The following is a 14,959-nucleotide window of genomic DNA, read 5'->3' as shown; positions in this document are numbered from 1 at the left end:
AGCTACTCTGGAGGCTGAGGCAGGAGAATCACTTGAATCTGGGAGGCGGAGTGTGCAGTGAGCCGAGATCCTGTGAGATCATGCCACTGCACTCCAGCCTGAGAAGACCGAGCTAGACCATGCCTCAAAACAAAACAAAACAAAACAAAAACTTATCTCTTTCTTGCTGCTGTTCTATAAACGGAACATGCAAACTCAAATCATTTTTGGAAATGATTTATAAATCATTTAAGTACTTTTTAAAGTACTTTATAAATAACTTAGTAAACCTTCTTACTTAAATCTGTCTTTTCCAACCAGCCCAAATTTGTCAGAATATCCAGATTAGATTAAATAAATGAAATCTGTGCCTATAGTTCTAGAATTTTTTAAAGTACTTATTTGAAATGTGTTACTTATAAGGGTATATTAACTAAGACTCCCATTATGAATAACTACATACTTCCAATAAGTTACTCTTTATGTCTTCCTAGTTATTAATATTCAGTAAATTTTACTTAACCAGAGACTGAAATTATAGAATAAATTCAATAGAACTTCTGAAAATATTTTATTTATATTTCATTTCAGTCAAGTACTCATTTTCCAAATCTATAAGGCCATCTGTCTTGAGTTCAAAATCTTTAATACTATTTGAAAAACTATTTTTTAAAAAATGATTGAAGAACATTTCAACACAGAGTGATGAAATGCACAAATTTAAAATGTTATATAAAACAATAAAATACATACATATAACAACAATGAAAATTCTTTATTTAAAACACCAAGTTATTAAAATGGGTAAAATGACATAGTAAAATAGTTTTTTCAAAACTAACTTTAAAGAAAACATACAATGCCATGGATTATAATATATACAAAATAGGAAATAAATCATCACCTGTCATTAATGGGAAGATTTGCATGTATTCAAAATATTCATAATTTTAAGTCAGATAAATAGAACACTGCATGGGGGAGTGCTTCTATATTTAGTCTCTTCAGAGGCGTTTTAAATTCCGCTTACTCTGGGCACTTCCTGGGAGAGCATCTTTTCTATTTCTTGGCTTTGCTGCTCCTCTACTACATTCTTCAGACCCATGATAAGCACACAAACATAACACACAAAAGTCAAAACCACAGGCTGTGCGGCTACACAGTCCCCTTTTCTTATATGGCTGGTATTTAGCAGGGGACTGGCACCTTGGGCAAGGTTTTAATGCTTCATCAATAAAAAGTGTTTTGGCAACCTGCAGTGAAAGCACACACACTAAATCTTCTGGTTTCATATAGAGGAGCACTTTATTTCAAACTCTGTAAATATTTCTAATAACTTATTATATAATAAATACTCACCTTAACATATTCTTCCTGTTTACTACTTAAGTGAGTAACAGAAGAGCTTGCTAGAGGTGTCAAAACTTCTCCCCAGGGAGATAATGTTGACCCTTGCTCTCTCTGAGAACCAGGTATCCTAGCCTGTGCCTGCACAGATCTTAAAGCTGAGCGATTTAAAAGCTGGAGCCGAGTGGCAGCATCCTCGACATTTAATACAGCCCCCTGTGGTAAAGGACAAGAGGCGTCAACACTGCAATACCAAAACAGTTCCAGGATAGCTTTCTGTTGCACACGGATTTACAAGCTTTGAAGAGGTTTTTTTTGCCATCAGAATTCTCTCCCTAGGTCATTCCTTTTTAGAAAAAAAAAAAAAGACCTTTTCTCACCTAACATATAAAAGTTAAATAAATACAAAAAGAAAAAATTTTAAATTAAATTCTACATCTAAGTTTGTATGTCTGGTTACTTTTCCATTTTTTAAAGTTTGGTTCAGCAAACCTTTCCCGTAAAGGACCAGATAATATATAGTCTAGACTTTGTGGGCCATGTAGTTCCAGCTACTTAACTCTGAGGTCGTAGAAAAAGCAGCTGTAGGCAAGAAGTAAACAAGAGTGGAGAAAACCATCAAATAATTTTCTTGTATAATTTTTTTGGTTTTGGTTAATAATACATTGGAATAGTTCAAGTAGGAAGCAACCAGTCTATGTTGGAATAGGACAGCAAAGGGCCCCAGGAAGGATGTCTCTGAGGAAAAGAAGGAACAGGTAGAATACCTGATTTGTTTGGACTTACACAGAGGAGACTTTCAGTTCTGGTGGATAATGGGAGATGAATCAGGGATCTGTATAGAGAAACACTAAGCAAAAATAAATAAATAAAAGAGAGAGACAGAAAACTAGGCAATTATTAACTCTGGAGGGAAAAAGTTATACAAGAACGAAAGTGTAATCATAGTGTACAACATACTAAAGCTGTGAAAAAAGTTATAATAATCTCAATACAATCTTTATAATGTCAGCACCTAATTTTGATTCATTCCCAAATGGTGGTGTAATTATAGTCATAAGATAGGAAAAGAGAGAAAGGAATTCAGAGAGAGAGGGGTTATGTTGGTAGTGGTAGTAGTAGTGAGAGGTTAGAGAACCTAATCCTTCTATAGAAAATAGTAAAGAAATGACAAGAAAATAAAATCATTTAGAAATATGGAGCTAAATACTAGAAGAAAGTGTTGAAAATGATTGTCTTAATAGAACAAGACTCAAGAGTATGAAGGCATAATGGTATATTATGTTACAATAGTCCAATTTGACTTTTTAAACCATGTATCACTTTGAAAAAGATTTTAAAAAGTCAAAATAAGAAAAAGAGCACAAGAAAGGAGGAAAAGTATAGTTCTTTAAGAAACTGAGTTTTTAATAAAATGATTGCAGAGTATGAGGATAGAATTTTTTCTTTTTCCTTTTTTTTTTTTTTTTAGAGAGAGGATTTAACTCTGTCACCCAGGCTGGAGTGCAGTGGCATGATCTCAGCTCACTGCAACCTCCACCTCCCAGGTTCAAGCGATTCTCCTGCCTCAGCCTCCCAAGTAGCTGGGATTACAAGCCTGCACCACCACACCCAGATAACTTTTGTATTTTTAGTAGAGACAGGGGTTCCACCATGTTGGTCAGGCTGGTCTCGAACTTCTGATGTCAAGTGATCCACCAACCTCGGCTTCCCAAAGTGCTGAGATTATAGGCATGAGCCACTGTGCCTGGCCAAATATGAGAATATTTCTTTTTTTTTTTTTTCTGAGAATTGAATATTTCATTATCCGGAGTTACGTGGAGGGTTGCCAGCACAACCATATGCTTCTTCCTTAGAGGAGTTAAGGAGTATATGGAGCCAAATGTTTAAATATTAGTAAGTGCATGCTTAAACAACTGTTTTTCAAGTCTGTCCTTAGCATACAGGGCAGCATTCAAAAAAGAGATGTTAAGAAGGCAATTAATATCTTCCCTATTATAAACTCCCAGAGCCAGTAGCTGCAGAAGTAGCCAGGAGCTCTGAACAGGTGAAAAGGTAAAGCTTTTCTTCAAAATAAAAAAGAAAGTCAAAGTTTTAGTTAATAGCAGTCCCTAATAGTTCGCTGTAATGAAAAACCTGCCAATCTATATCTAGGTGTTCATATTTGTTTATGCCATGCTTCATTCCAATTATTATATTTAGTCAAATTAGAAATTTACTTATAGTATGTTATTAAATATTTTTCACTAGAACAGAAATGAATTAGTGAACTCTCAGAATTTTTTTTGGCCTAAAGTTAAATCTATAATCAAACATGGATGCTAGAGTCATCAGATACCTATTACACAAAACAGCATGGCTGACAGGAATCCATCAGCTTCTGTAGGACTTTTCTTGTAACTTTAAAGCCAGAATTCAAATCCTCAAGGGAGTGCAAGTTTATGATGCTTCACAGGTACTGATCTGCTTTGCTCACTTACCTCCAGGCTTGTACATATGTTATTTTCTCTGCTAAAACCCTCTTCTCTGTGTTCACCTGGCTAATTGCTAACTCATCATTCAGTTCACAGTAGAGACGCACTTCTCTTGATTCCCAAGTATCAGTCAAAAACTCCTTTAAATAACTCTGGGCTTCCTTTAACACACCTGGATTGTAGTCACCTATTTGGGTGTGTGCTCCAAAAGAGCAGGAACCATATCAGAAATGTTCACCATTGTAATCTGAGTACTGGCACAGTTACTAGCATGTAATGTCCACTCAAATGACTGGATTAAAAATGCTATAAGGATATCTCATTATGATTAGGATCCAGCATATAATTGGTATTCAAATGTTGCTAAGAGCACATACACGTAAGCAGCAACAAAGCCCAAAAAGATGTTCTTGATGCTATGTTGTTTATTCCATTTACAGACTGGGTGAAAACTGAGTTTGGGAAAGCTAAAGAATTTATGAGTAAATGTTTGTTAAATGGAAAAGGTTAAAAGATAGCAGGAAAACCAAATTAGGTTGTCTAGCAACATGAGATTATTATGTATTTATACAAATCCATTTTAGAGAAGTACTATATACATTACCTCGGAATCTGTTTTCAGTTGTGTGATATAAAATTTTCTCCTCTGATTTGCATTTTTATCTTGAACAACAATTTCACGCCAATTTCTGCTTACTTTCCAAACACTATAACAAAAAGATCCATCCTTATATTGCATACATTCTATAGGATTAACATTTTGTTGTGTATGCTAACTAATGAGAAAAATTTGTCTTAAAGATTTCGGGCAGTAAATTTAAACCTAAAAATTTAGATTAAAAGTATGACTTAGTCAACACTGTTATTTCATACTGATTCATCATATAAAAGAATTCCTATTAAAATGTAAAGTATATGCCAGCATTATAGAGATAGATTACTCTTTTATAAATGGTCATATAAAGCCAGTATGAATCTACTGGGAGACTGATTAAGAGGATTTAACTTCAAATGTAACATTAAAAATTTGGAACAAGAGATACAGGAAATGATTGTCATCTATAACACAAGAGGTTTCATCAATTTCTCCTATTCCTGTGTTTATCTCGGTCATTTTGATTACATAAACACAAGCACAATTAATCCGTCATTGGCATTACTAAGTGCCAAATATAAATACTATTATGGGTCGCCCCTGAGTTCCTACTCCATTAACCAAAGTTTATGAGAATGAAGCAGCTAAAAACACAATTTTTGTCCAGTGATTGCTGATTTATCAATAACTTTGGTAATATTATTATTAAAAAGTAACACTTTGTTAATTTGGTCTTTTTTGTTGTTGTTGTTATTCTAACAAATCAAAAGGAGTAAGGTCAGAAAAGATTGAAATAAAAAAGTCACTTCTTACAGAGGGTCCCAGTTGTCAAAACTACTATTCTTCCAGCTACCATGGCCACTTCAATTGCCACTGACTCTCTCTAAGCTGATATATGTGCCCTATATCAGAGGGAAGGAAAGGAACAGACGTAAAGTCACCCAATAATGGGGAAGAAATGAACTACATAATTGGGTATTTGTCACAGATACTGCAACTGGTCATCAACTCTCAAGTTACCAGGAAGAACAGTACTGCCAACATAGTTACATACTTTGTAGTACCAATACTGTACTTTTGGAGAGATGGGAAGGAGAGACAATTGTTGCAATATGACTGAAAATCAACTGCTCATATAAGCAAGCACCCAAAAGTGTCACCCAATTTTAATTTTAACTGATGCATACTCCAGCATATAAAAATAGCATTCCTGGCCGGTCACAGTTGCTCACACCTGTGACCCCAGCACTTCAGGAGGCCAAGGCAGGAGGATTGCTAGAGCCCAGGAGTTTGAGACCAGCCTGGGCAATGTAGTAAGACCCCATCCATACCAAAAATATTTTAAAAATCCTGTATCTCAGCCATCTCCTTAATTTTTTAAACAGTTTATCATTTGAACATTTTTAAAAGGCATACAACATGGGTGCACTAATCTGTTTATTATCCTACTTAAGATATACCAAATACATTCTTGATCAAATCTATTTCAGAAAGCCTTAAACCTTAATAAAAGTTCATGGAAAAATACTAGATTAGAAATCGGAGAGCTCATTATAGACCTAGATCTATTCCTATCTCCTTGAGTGGCTGTCAGAAGGTCACTTCTCTGGGGCTTATTTCCTCCTCTGTGAAACATGTGATTGAACTAGATACCTTAGAAGACTTCCAGCTAAGAAATCCTACAGTTCTCTACAATAGCCATACAATTAATGTGTGGAGAAAAGATAAAGAAGGGCTTTGATAGAAGTAGTGGCCATAAAAACAACAAGGACAGAACAAGCAGTGGCTCACACCTGTAATCCCAGCACTTTGGGAGGCTGAGGTGGGAGGATCACTTGGGCCCAGGAGTTCCAGACCAGCCTGGGTAACACAGTGAGACCCCATATCTACAAAAACTGAAAACAAAACAAAACAAAAAAACCAAGGACCCTATAAAAAACTCTTGACATATACCTGTCAAGAAAGAGGTTCACTAACTTCCTGCATGTTCCTCCATAACCATCACTTTGCAGAAATTCTGTTCCACATGACTTCTCTCTTCATTGCCATGGCATTCCCATGGGTCTTGTCTTCTGATTGTCCTGTAACTCCCCCAAATTGGCATGAACAGAGGCTCATTTTAGTCTTTGTAACCCTAGTTCCCACCCTCAATATTCTGAAATGTCTTTCTCTTTATTATGCAGCAGCATTCAATCTACTGCAACACCTGTGAACACAAATTCTTCAGTTTCTAATTTCTTGAAATTCCCCAAAGTAATTAACTTTCACTGCTGTGTTAACAATAAAAATGAAATAATCCATATTCCCCTGATCTCTGGAAAGATCAAACCCTAAAATGAAAGCTAACCACTGTTTTTAAATTCTAGAACTTAAATAATTAAGTGGTATTCTTTGTACACTGCCATTTCTCAGTCACCACAATGCATTACATTATTTCTGACAAAGTGTCATAACTTTAATACTACTTGCAATCTGACAATATTATCTGAACTATTAAATCATTAAACAACTTACATGGAATAGAGCTTGCCATCTTGAAAATTTAAAATTCAACTTTTAGCAACTCTCTTTCCAAATGACAGTGATAAGAACTTTATTCAGAAAAAAAGACTATATTATTGCTACTTAAGCAGGCTTTTAAACAGAAGGATTGGCCGGGTGTGGTGGCTCATGCCTGTAATCCCAGCACTTTGGGAGGCCAAGGCAGGTGGATCACAAGGTCAGGAGATCGAGACCATCCTGGCTAACATGGTGAAATCCCATCCCTCCTAAAAATACAAAAAATTAGCCGGGCATGGTGGCAGGCACCTGTAGTCCCAGCTACTTAGGAGGCTGAGCCAGGAGAATGGCATGAACCTGGGAGGCTGAGCTTGCAGTGAGCCGAGATCACACCACTGCACTTGAGCCTGGGTGACACAGCAAGACTCCATCTCAAAAAAAAACAAAAATAAAACAAACAAAAAAAAAACCAGAAGGATCTGTACTAGCTAGCTTTGCTGGGAAGTTCACTTAAACTACCTTTGATATAAGACAACAAAAGATAGAGATAATAAAACAAATAAAATAAAGGACAACCACTCAAGTCACAGAAAAAACTTTCCAACTTAAAAAAAGATAAGTTTTATTTCATAAATAACTCTTACTTCTTACCTGCATAGGCTCTCTGCAGTCAAGGAATCTAAAACCATAGCAAGAATATGCTTTAAATTTCTGTATTTTAATTCTGTTAAGATGTCCAGTTTTTCTATACCCATTTTCTTGCCAATCAGTCCTGCAAGTATACACTGTAGCACAGCTATTTTCTCCCCATCCCCTTGCTCTAAGAATTCATGTGCACTATTTTCCTGGAATCTTTTTCTTTTGCTTTTCATGAACAGCTCATGCACCAATTGCAAGGCTGGGGTCTTCGATAAATTCTTTAAGCTAAAGGTCAAATCCCCACTCTCATCACCGCTCAGCTGACCCTCTGAGATGGCAGAAGCAGCTGCTGCTCTTTTTTCAGAGTCAGGGTGGACAATCTGCTTTTCCTCTTCTGTCTCTGACTGCGAGCTTTGCTCCCGAAGGGTGGACAGTCTTCTGGACCTTCCAAGATGTCTTGTCTTTCTTATGGTGTCCCCCACTTTGGGAGTCCCCTTATGTTTCTGAAGTAGTTCTTGAAAAGAATCCTCCTGGTCAGAGAGGGAATCTTCTGATTTCTCCAAGCTAAGTGAGTTAAAACCACTGTCTTCAGGCGTTGAAATATTGCCTCTCACTTCAGGTGAAGGAGAAAGTATTTGACTTGCATTAAATCTAATGTTTGCCACAAGATTACTTATCGGAGTCACAAATATGTCCTCATCTGTTCCACAAGTTGTTCCACTAACAGAGGAGCCCAGGAGCTCTGGACATGTATTCTCATCATTAATGCATAAACTGCTATCACTAAAGTCATGCGTGATAGAGTCTTTAAAATTATTGCCCTGAATTGGAGATATACATTCAACTTCAAATAGGCTACAATCATCTTTGGAATCATCAATTGTGGAAGTCTTTTGCTGAGAAAAATTAAGCCTCAATTTTTGACTGCATGAAGTCACTTCTTCTGTTTTTAAAGTGCTAGTAACTAAAGGGCTAAAATTATTTTCCCTGGAAAAACCTGAAGCACTGCTTGGAATATTTTTTTCTAAGTTGAGAACTTGGCTTATACTACTTTCTAGAGCACTATTTTGTGATTCAAAGTCCCCCTTTAGAGGAGAGAAAGATACATGCAACCTTCTGCGAGGTAAACATTTTTTCCCACTGATTTTAGGTGTTTCACAAAGTTCTGGGGTTTTATCATTTTCCTTCCTAGGCAAGATAAATTTCTTTTTTTGAGTGGGAGACTCTAAAGAATGTGTTAAGCCCAGGCCTGAAGTTTCAGGGTGCTCATGGAGTAATGTTGGGCATTTTTCTTTCTTTCCAAGATATTCTTTATCTGTATTATCAAAGCTACAAGATTTTAACTCATTGTAGCCACTATCTTGAAATGAAGATGTGGAACAAAAATCTCTGAAGGTAGAGTACTTGGAGTTGACAACTGGAGGACAGTCCACCCCATTTCCTGCTTCAGTGCCAGCTTGACCTGAGTGTTTTTGAGACATCTTCAAAATCTCCGTTTCTGCAAAGTGACAACAAAGTTATTCTGCCTTTGAAATGAGAATCCAGGCAGCTTACACCAAAATACATTATTTGTTATGAGTACAGATGATAAAGGAAAATTGTAAGACAATTTTTGAAAAGTTACTTAAAAAAAAATTCTACTCCATAAAAAACTGTTGTATATCCTACTTAAAATGAGTTCTTGACATCAAAAAGCCAAAATGTTCAGGTTATAAATATTCAAAGATCACTTGATTAACCATAGGCTAAGCACCACGTACACATATTTTATTGAACTACCCTAAAGTGAAAAAACCTAGAAGCATTATTTTGATATTATTACCTTATGATTTTCACAGAACTAAACAATTTTCATTTTAATATTCCAGCTTATTTGTGCCAGCCTATATTAGTCTACTCAAAAAACACTATATGCTACTTTTTAAACATCTTTGGGAAATGTGTCAAATAATGAGTGCTGCCACTACATCTACCTGCAATCAGGCTGAACAACTTGAGTAATGTTCAAACATGTAACATAGACCTGCTATAGAAATCTAGTCCCCATAACCATTCACAAGGTGTGAATTCCCAGACTTAAGCCTTTACAAAGACTCTGGCTCATCAATAACTACTAACACATTCTTCTTGAGCTAACCATAATGCACCACAGATAGGGCCATTTCAAACTTGGCATGTTGTACTTATTCATATCTCACTTTCTAAATATTTTGTGATGCAAGGTCCAGTTTCAGCCTTGAATTCACAGTTAACAGGCAACTATTTATGGGAAAACCACCATTTAAAATATTCTTGAAGTTGCAAATAAAGAATGCAACTCAATTACTTAAAGAACAGTTACTCAGTAGTTACATGAGCAAGGAATGACAATAAGAAATATTTTACTCTTTAACCTTTTCAACAGTATCATCACATTCCTTCTTTTTAGAAACTTGAAATAAATCTTAAAGAAAGCTAACAAATTTGTTTTGACAAAAATAGTGTTAAGAAAAAAAATTTATTATAGTTTTCGATATTTTTCCAGATGATTCAAAGGACACGAAGAAGACTGTCATTCCTTCAAAGTTTTCTCCAGGACAAATGCACAATTTTTCTCCATTAAAGATCCTGGGAAGATCTATTTAGTTGGCTGTAACGTGACAGTAATTTATTTATGCTTAAATTTAATCAAATATATGAGTGAATGATCTTTGTTACAAAAGCAAATTGTTACTCTAAACACAAATTATTTCTTTATGGTTTGATGATCATTAAAAGATTATTTTTACTAAACAAAGTCTAAGTATTTTTTAACCTTTTAAGTCTATACTCATTTTTGATAAATGTCATACATGTCCCCTTCTGATCTACATCCTCTCAGATCACTGCTAACTTCTGCATATGGTCACAAGCCAAGAAGATTTATCAAACTGCTTTTTATAATTTTGTTCTCTTTTTAAACAATTTTGTTTTACAAATATGAATAAACTAGAATGCATATTCAAATTACACCTCCACCCATGAACTGTTTTCTCCCTCTCTGAAAGTAATTCTGCTAAATAACACTTTTCACTCAATTTGGATCACAGTCCTTTTGTTTTTATTTTTATATTATTTATTTATTTATTTGTTTATTTTTTTTTGAGATGGGAGTCTCGCTCTTGTTGCCCAGGCTGGAGTACAGTGGCGCGATTTCGCCTCACTGCAGCCTCTGCCTCCCGGGTTCAACCAATTCTCCTGCTTCAGCCTCCCCACTGGCTGGGATTAGAGGCGCCCACCACCACGCCCGGCTAATTTGTGTATTTTTAGTAGAGACGGGCTTTCGTCATCTTGGCCAGGTTGGTCTCGAACTCTTGACCTCAGGTGATCCACCCACCTTGGCCTCCCAAAGTACTGGGATTACAGGCTTGAGCCACCACACCTGGCCGGTCAGGGTCCTTTTAGAAGGTTATGGCAATTGCGGCCGGGCGCGGTGGCTCACGCCTGTAATTCCAGCACTCTGGGAGCCCCAGGCAGACGGATCACGAGGTCTGGAGATGGAGACCATCCTGGCTAACATGGTGAAATCCCGTCTCTACTAAAAATACAAAAAATTAGCCGGGGGGGGTGGTGGGCGCCTGCAGTCCCAGCTACTCGGGAGGCTGAGGCAGGAGAATGGCGTGAACCCGGCAGGCGAAGCTTGCAGTGAGCTGAGATCGAGCCACTGCACTCCAGCCTGGGCAACAGAGAGACTCCGTCTTTAAAAAAAAAAAAGAAAAAAAAAAAAAGAAAGCACCTATCAAATCAGAGAATGAAATACTTACATTAAACCCAAATGTCCTTCATTTGTTAAAGTGGAAACTCTTACCATCAGTAAATCTTGAGCTCTTAGATGTCAAAGTTACGTAGCTTCCAAACAAGAAATTCTCTCATCTTTGTCTTTGAAATTCATGCCAAAATATTGCCATTCAAACAGGAAAACTTTCGTTTGCACAATTAATTGAAAGGTGCGGCAGCACCATGACTGCTGAAAGTCGAAGGGTACACAGTGTGCATGCCGCAGGGATTATTCCTAACATTTGAGGTCTAAATGATTTTGAATTCAGCCCTCCAGAAAACAGTTATCGTAATATCCTTGTTTTCTCCAGCAGCACTTAGACATGACTAAACTCCCCAAATTCGGGTTCCTGAAAAGGCAGTGTGTGCTGCAGCCTGGCACTGACTCCCCCGAGGAGCTATGGCGGGCGGGTGGGTAACGGTCTCAGCAGGGCGTCAAAAATCCGCTAGGCCCAGAAAGCCAAGGGCGGCAGCGGATGGGCTGGCGTCACCGGGAGTGGAGGAGTGAGGGATGCCGTGCGCCTCCGTAGGCCTACCACCTGGAAGACACAGAGGGACGCGGGGCCGGGGCCGCCGGGAGACCCGCTAACTGGCACTCGCCTGGGGTCCCCCCGCCGCCCGCCTGGAGGCCGCAGGGTCGGGCGAAGCGCCGAAGCGGACAGGTGGGAGGAGAGCCGGGCAGCCGCTGCTGGATGCGCCGGGGAGGAGCCCCAGCCTCGCCCCCTGGGATGCGGACTATGGCAACCCCCACGCCAGCTTCGCTTGGGGCCTCCGCCTTTCACTCCTCCGGTTTGAACAGCCCGCCCGGAGTAACCGCTACGCGCAGCCCCGCCCCGCGTCGCCCCGCCCCTTCCTCCGGCTCCGCAGCGCCCCCGCCCGGCCGCCCGCAGGCCTCGGTCCTCGCCTGAGCGGAAGGCGCCCCCCTCTCTTGCTCACCCCTGCACCCGCCCTAATGCGAGTCAGAAAGGCTCTGCCTCTCCCCATTCCCACATTGGGAAGCATTACCGTATTTAGGAAGGCTAACGTGGCCTACAGTGGGATGCCATTAGAAATCATGTATGAGAATGTTTGCCTGGAAATGTTTCTCCAAACTGTCAAATGTAAAAAGCAAGTTACAAACTGACCCCTTTTAGGTTAAAAATATGGGTATACACAGGATGAGGTCTGAAAGGTATGAATAACTTGGATACGGTACCTTTGTACAGGATTATGCTTGCTTTTTAGTTGTGTCTTTTTATCTGTGTTTTCTTCTCGTGTTTCAACAATGAATATATACAGGTTTTGTGATAAAAAAGTTGAGCCGGGCCTGGTGGCTCACGTCTGTAATCCCAGGACTTTGAGAGGCACACATGAGAGGATCACTTGAACCAAGGAAGTCGAGACTAGCCTGGGCAACATAGTGAGACCCCTGTCTCAAAAAAAAAAAAGATTTTTAAAAAATCTATTAATAAAAACCGGACTGACTCCCACCGCCCAAAATGCTGAAAGGAAAGAAGGCCAAGGGAAAGAAGGTGCCTCCGGCCCCTGCTGTCGTGAAAAAGCAGGAGGCCAAGAAAGTGGTGAATCCCGTTTGAGAAAAGACCTAAGAATTTTGGCATTGGACAGGACACCCAGCCCAAAAGAGACCTCACCTGCTTTGTGAAATGGCCTCGCAATATCAGGTTGCAGCGGCAGAGAGCCATCCTCTATAAGCAGCTGAAAGTGCCTCCTGCTATTAACCAGTTCACCCAGGCCCTGGACCGCCAAACAGCTACTCAGCTGCTTAAGCTGGCCCACAAGTACAGACCAGAGACAAAGCAAGAGAAGAAGCAGAGGCTGTTGGCCCGGGCCGAGAAGAAAGCTGCTGGCAAAGGGGATGTCACCACTAAGAGACCACCTGTCCTTCGAGCAGGAGTTAACACCGTCACCACCTTGGTGGAGAACAAGAAAGCTCAGCTGGTGGTGATTGCACACGACGTGGATCCCATCGAGCTGGTTGTCTTCTTGCTTGCCCTGTGTTGTAAAATGGGGGTCCCTTACTGCATTATCAAGGGGAAGGCCAGACTGGGCCGTCTAGTCCACAGGAAGACCTGCACCACTGTCGCCTTCACACAGGTGAACTCGGAAGACAAAGGCACTTTGGCTAAGCTAGTGGAAGCTATCAGGACTAATTACAACGACAGATACGATGAGATCCGCCGTCACTGGGGCGGCAATATCCTGGGTCCCAAGTCTGTGGCTCGTATCGCCAGCTCGAAAAGGCAAAGGCTAAAGAACTTGCCACTAAGCTGGGTTAAATGTACACTGTTGAGTTTTCTGTACATAAAAATAATTAAAATAAAAATTTTCCTTCAAAAAAATAATAAAAAAAATAATAAAAACCGGACTGAAATGTGTTCGTTGTTTACAAACATCCCTTTTTGGGCATCATGAACTCCCAAGTACCCTCAATGCCAAATAAATTTTTTAAACTCTAATTTTTTCATTCAATAAATATTTACTGGGCATCTATTATATGCCAGGAACACTCCTGCTGCTCTTGGCAGCTTCTTCCTAGTCTCCTTTTTCTGGCTTCTTTTCTTGGCCTACTCCCTAAATGAGAGGTCCTACCTTAGCATTTTTATTAGTTTATCATCCCATGCTTATGTAATTCTTATTCAGAACTTCAACCATCACTTTTAAGCCAGTAACAGGCACTGCCACCACTCTTCAGATGGACATTTCTCCATCTGGATGTCCCTCAGTCATCCAAAATCAAACTAACATTATCATTATTATGAGACAGGGTCTTGCTCTGTCACCCAGGCTGGAGTGCAGTGGCGTGATCTTGGCTCACTGCAACCTCCACCTCCCAGGTTCAAACGATTCTCCTGCCTCAGCCTCCCGAGTAGCTGGGATTACAGGTGCCCGCCACCAAGCCTAGCTAATTTTTGTATTTTTAGTAGAGATGGAGTTTTGCCAGGTTGGCCAGTCTGGTCTCGAACTCCTGACCTCAGGTGATCCACCGCCTCAGCCTCCCAAAGTGCTGAGATTACAGGCGTGAGCCACTGTGCCCGTCCACTAACAGTTAATTTCCAACTATGTGCCAATTACTGGGCTAGGTACTGGGAATACAAAGCTGACACAGCCACAGTTACTGCTGTTGAGGAGCTCATTGGTATACAACAAGTGCTGTAACAGAGGAACAGTAGCAGCACAAAGAAGAACCAGCTAATCCTACTGGAGAACAGAGTGCATGAGATAGATTTTGATGTACAAGTGGCAATTTAAAAGGCAGACAACAGGAAATTCCTAACTTAAAATGTGCAAGGGCAGGAAAATTTCAAACTCAAAACAAAATGTGCAAGAGCAATTGGGCACATGGAGAAACTGCAAATAATGTGTTATATGCAGAAACTAAGAGTTGTTGGAGGACAAGATTAGAGAAAATTCCTGAGAAGTGAAGAAGCTAAGTCTTGGAAAGTTCTGGATGCACATTAAGAGTTTGAAGAGCATTTTTAGAAAGTCCACTCCGGTGGCAGAATGGAGGACAGAATGAAGAGAGGCAAGGGTGGCTGCCAGGAGACCAGTAGAAAGCTACTGCATTTCTCCAGAAGGCAGTGGGGGTGGAGCAGAACCAAGACGCGACATATTCAGTTGGCAGAATCAACTG

General features: G+C 39.6%; 1 protein-coding gene and 1 pseudogene across 2 annotated transcripts; one reads left to right on the top strand and one right to left on the bottom strand.

Moving 5' to 3' along the window:
- Positions 1–535: 535 nt before the first annotated feature.
- Positions 536–12,170, bottom strand: FBXO43 (F-box protein 43). The gene is given in 6 exon segments (XM_011931697.1): positions 536–1,232; positions 1,339–1,542; positions 4,405–4,507; positions 7,546–9,031; positions 11,360–11,401; positions 11,404–12,170. Coding segments are annotated over 6 exon segments (2,124 nt in total). The 5' UTR covers positions 11,444–12,170; the 3' UTR covers positions 536–983.
- Positions 12,171–12,806: 636 nt separating this feature from the next.
- Positions 12,807–13,660, top strand: LOC105504296 (annotated as a pseudogene). The gene has a single exon (XR_001000591.1). The product of XR_001000591.1 is annotated as a 60S ribosomal protein L7a pseudogene (transcript).
- The last annotated feature ends 1,299 nt before the right edge of the window (positions 13,661–14,959 follow it).

The sequence above is a fragment of the Colobus angolensis genome, unplaced genomic scaffold (assembly GCF_000951035.1).
Source record: "Colobus angolensis palliatus isolate OR3802 unplaced genomic scaffold, Cang.pa_1.0 Scaffold121, whole genome shotgun sequence".
Classification (NCBI taxonomy): Eukaryota; Metazoa; Chordata; class Mammalia; order Primates; family Cercopithecidae; genus Colobus; species Colobus angolensis.
Note: the sequence above shows the minus strand (reverse complement) of the source record. Positions and strands in the feature narration are given on the sequence as shown.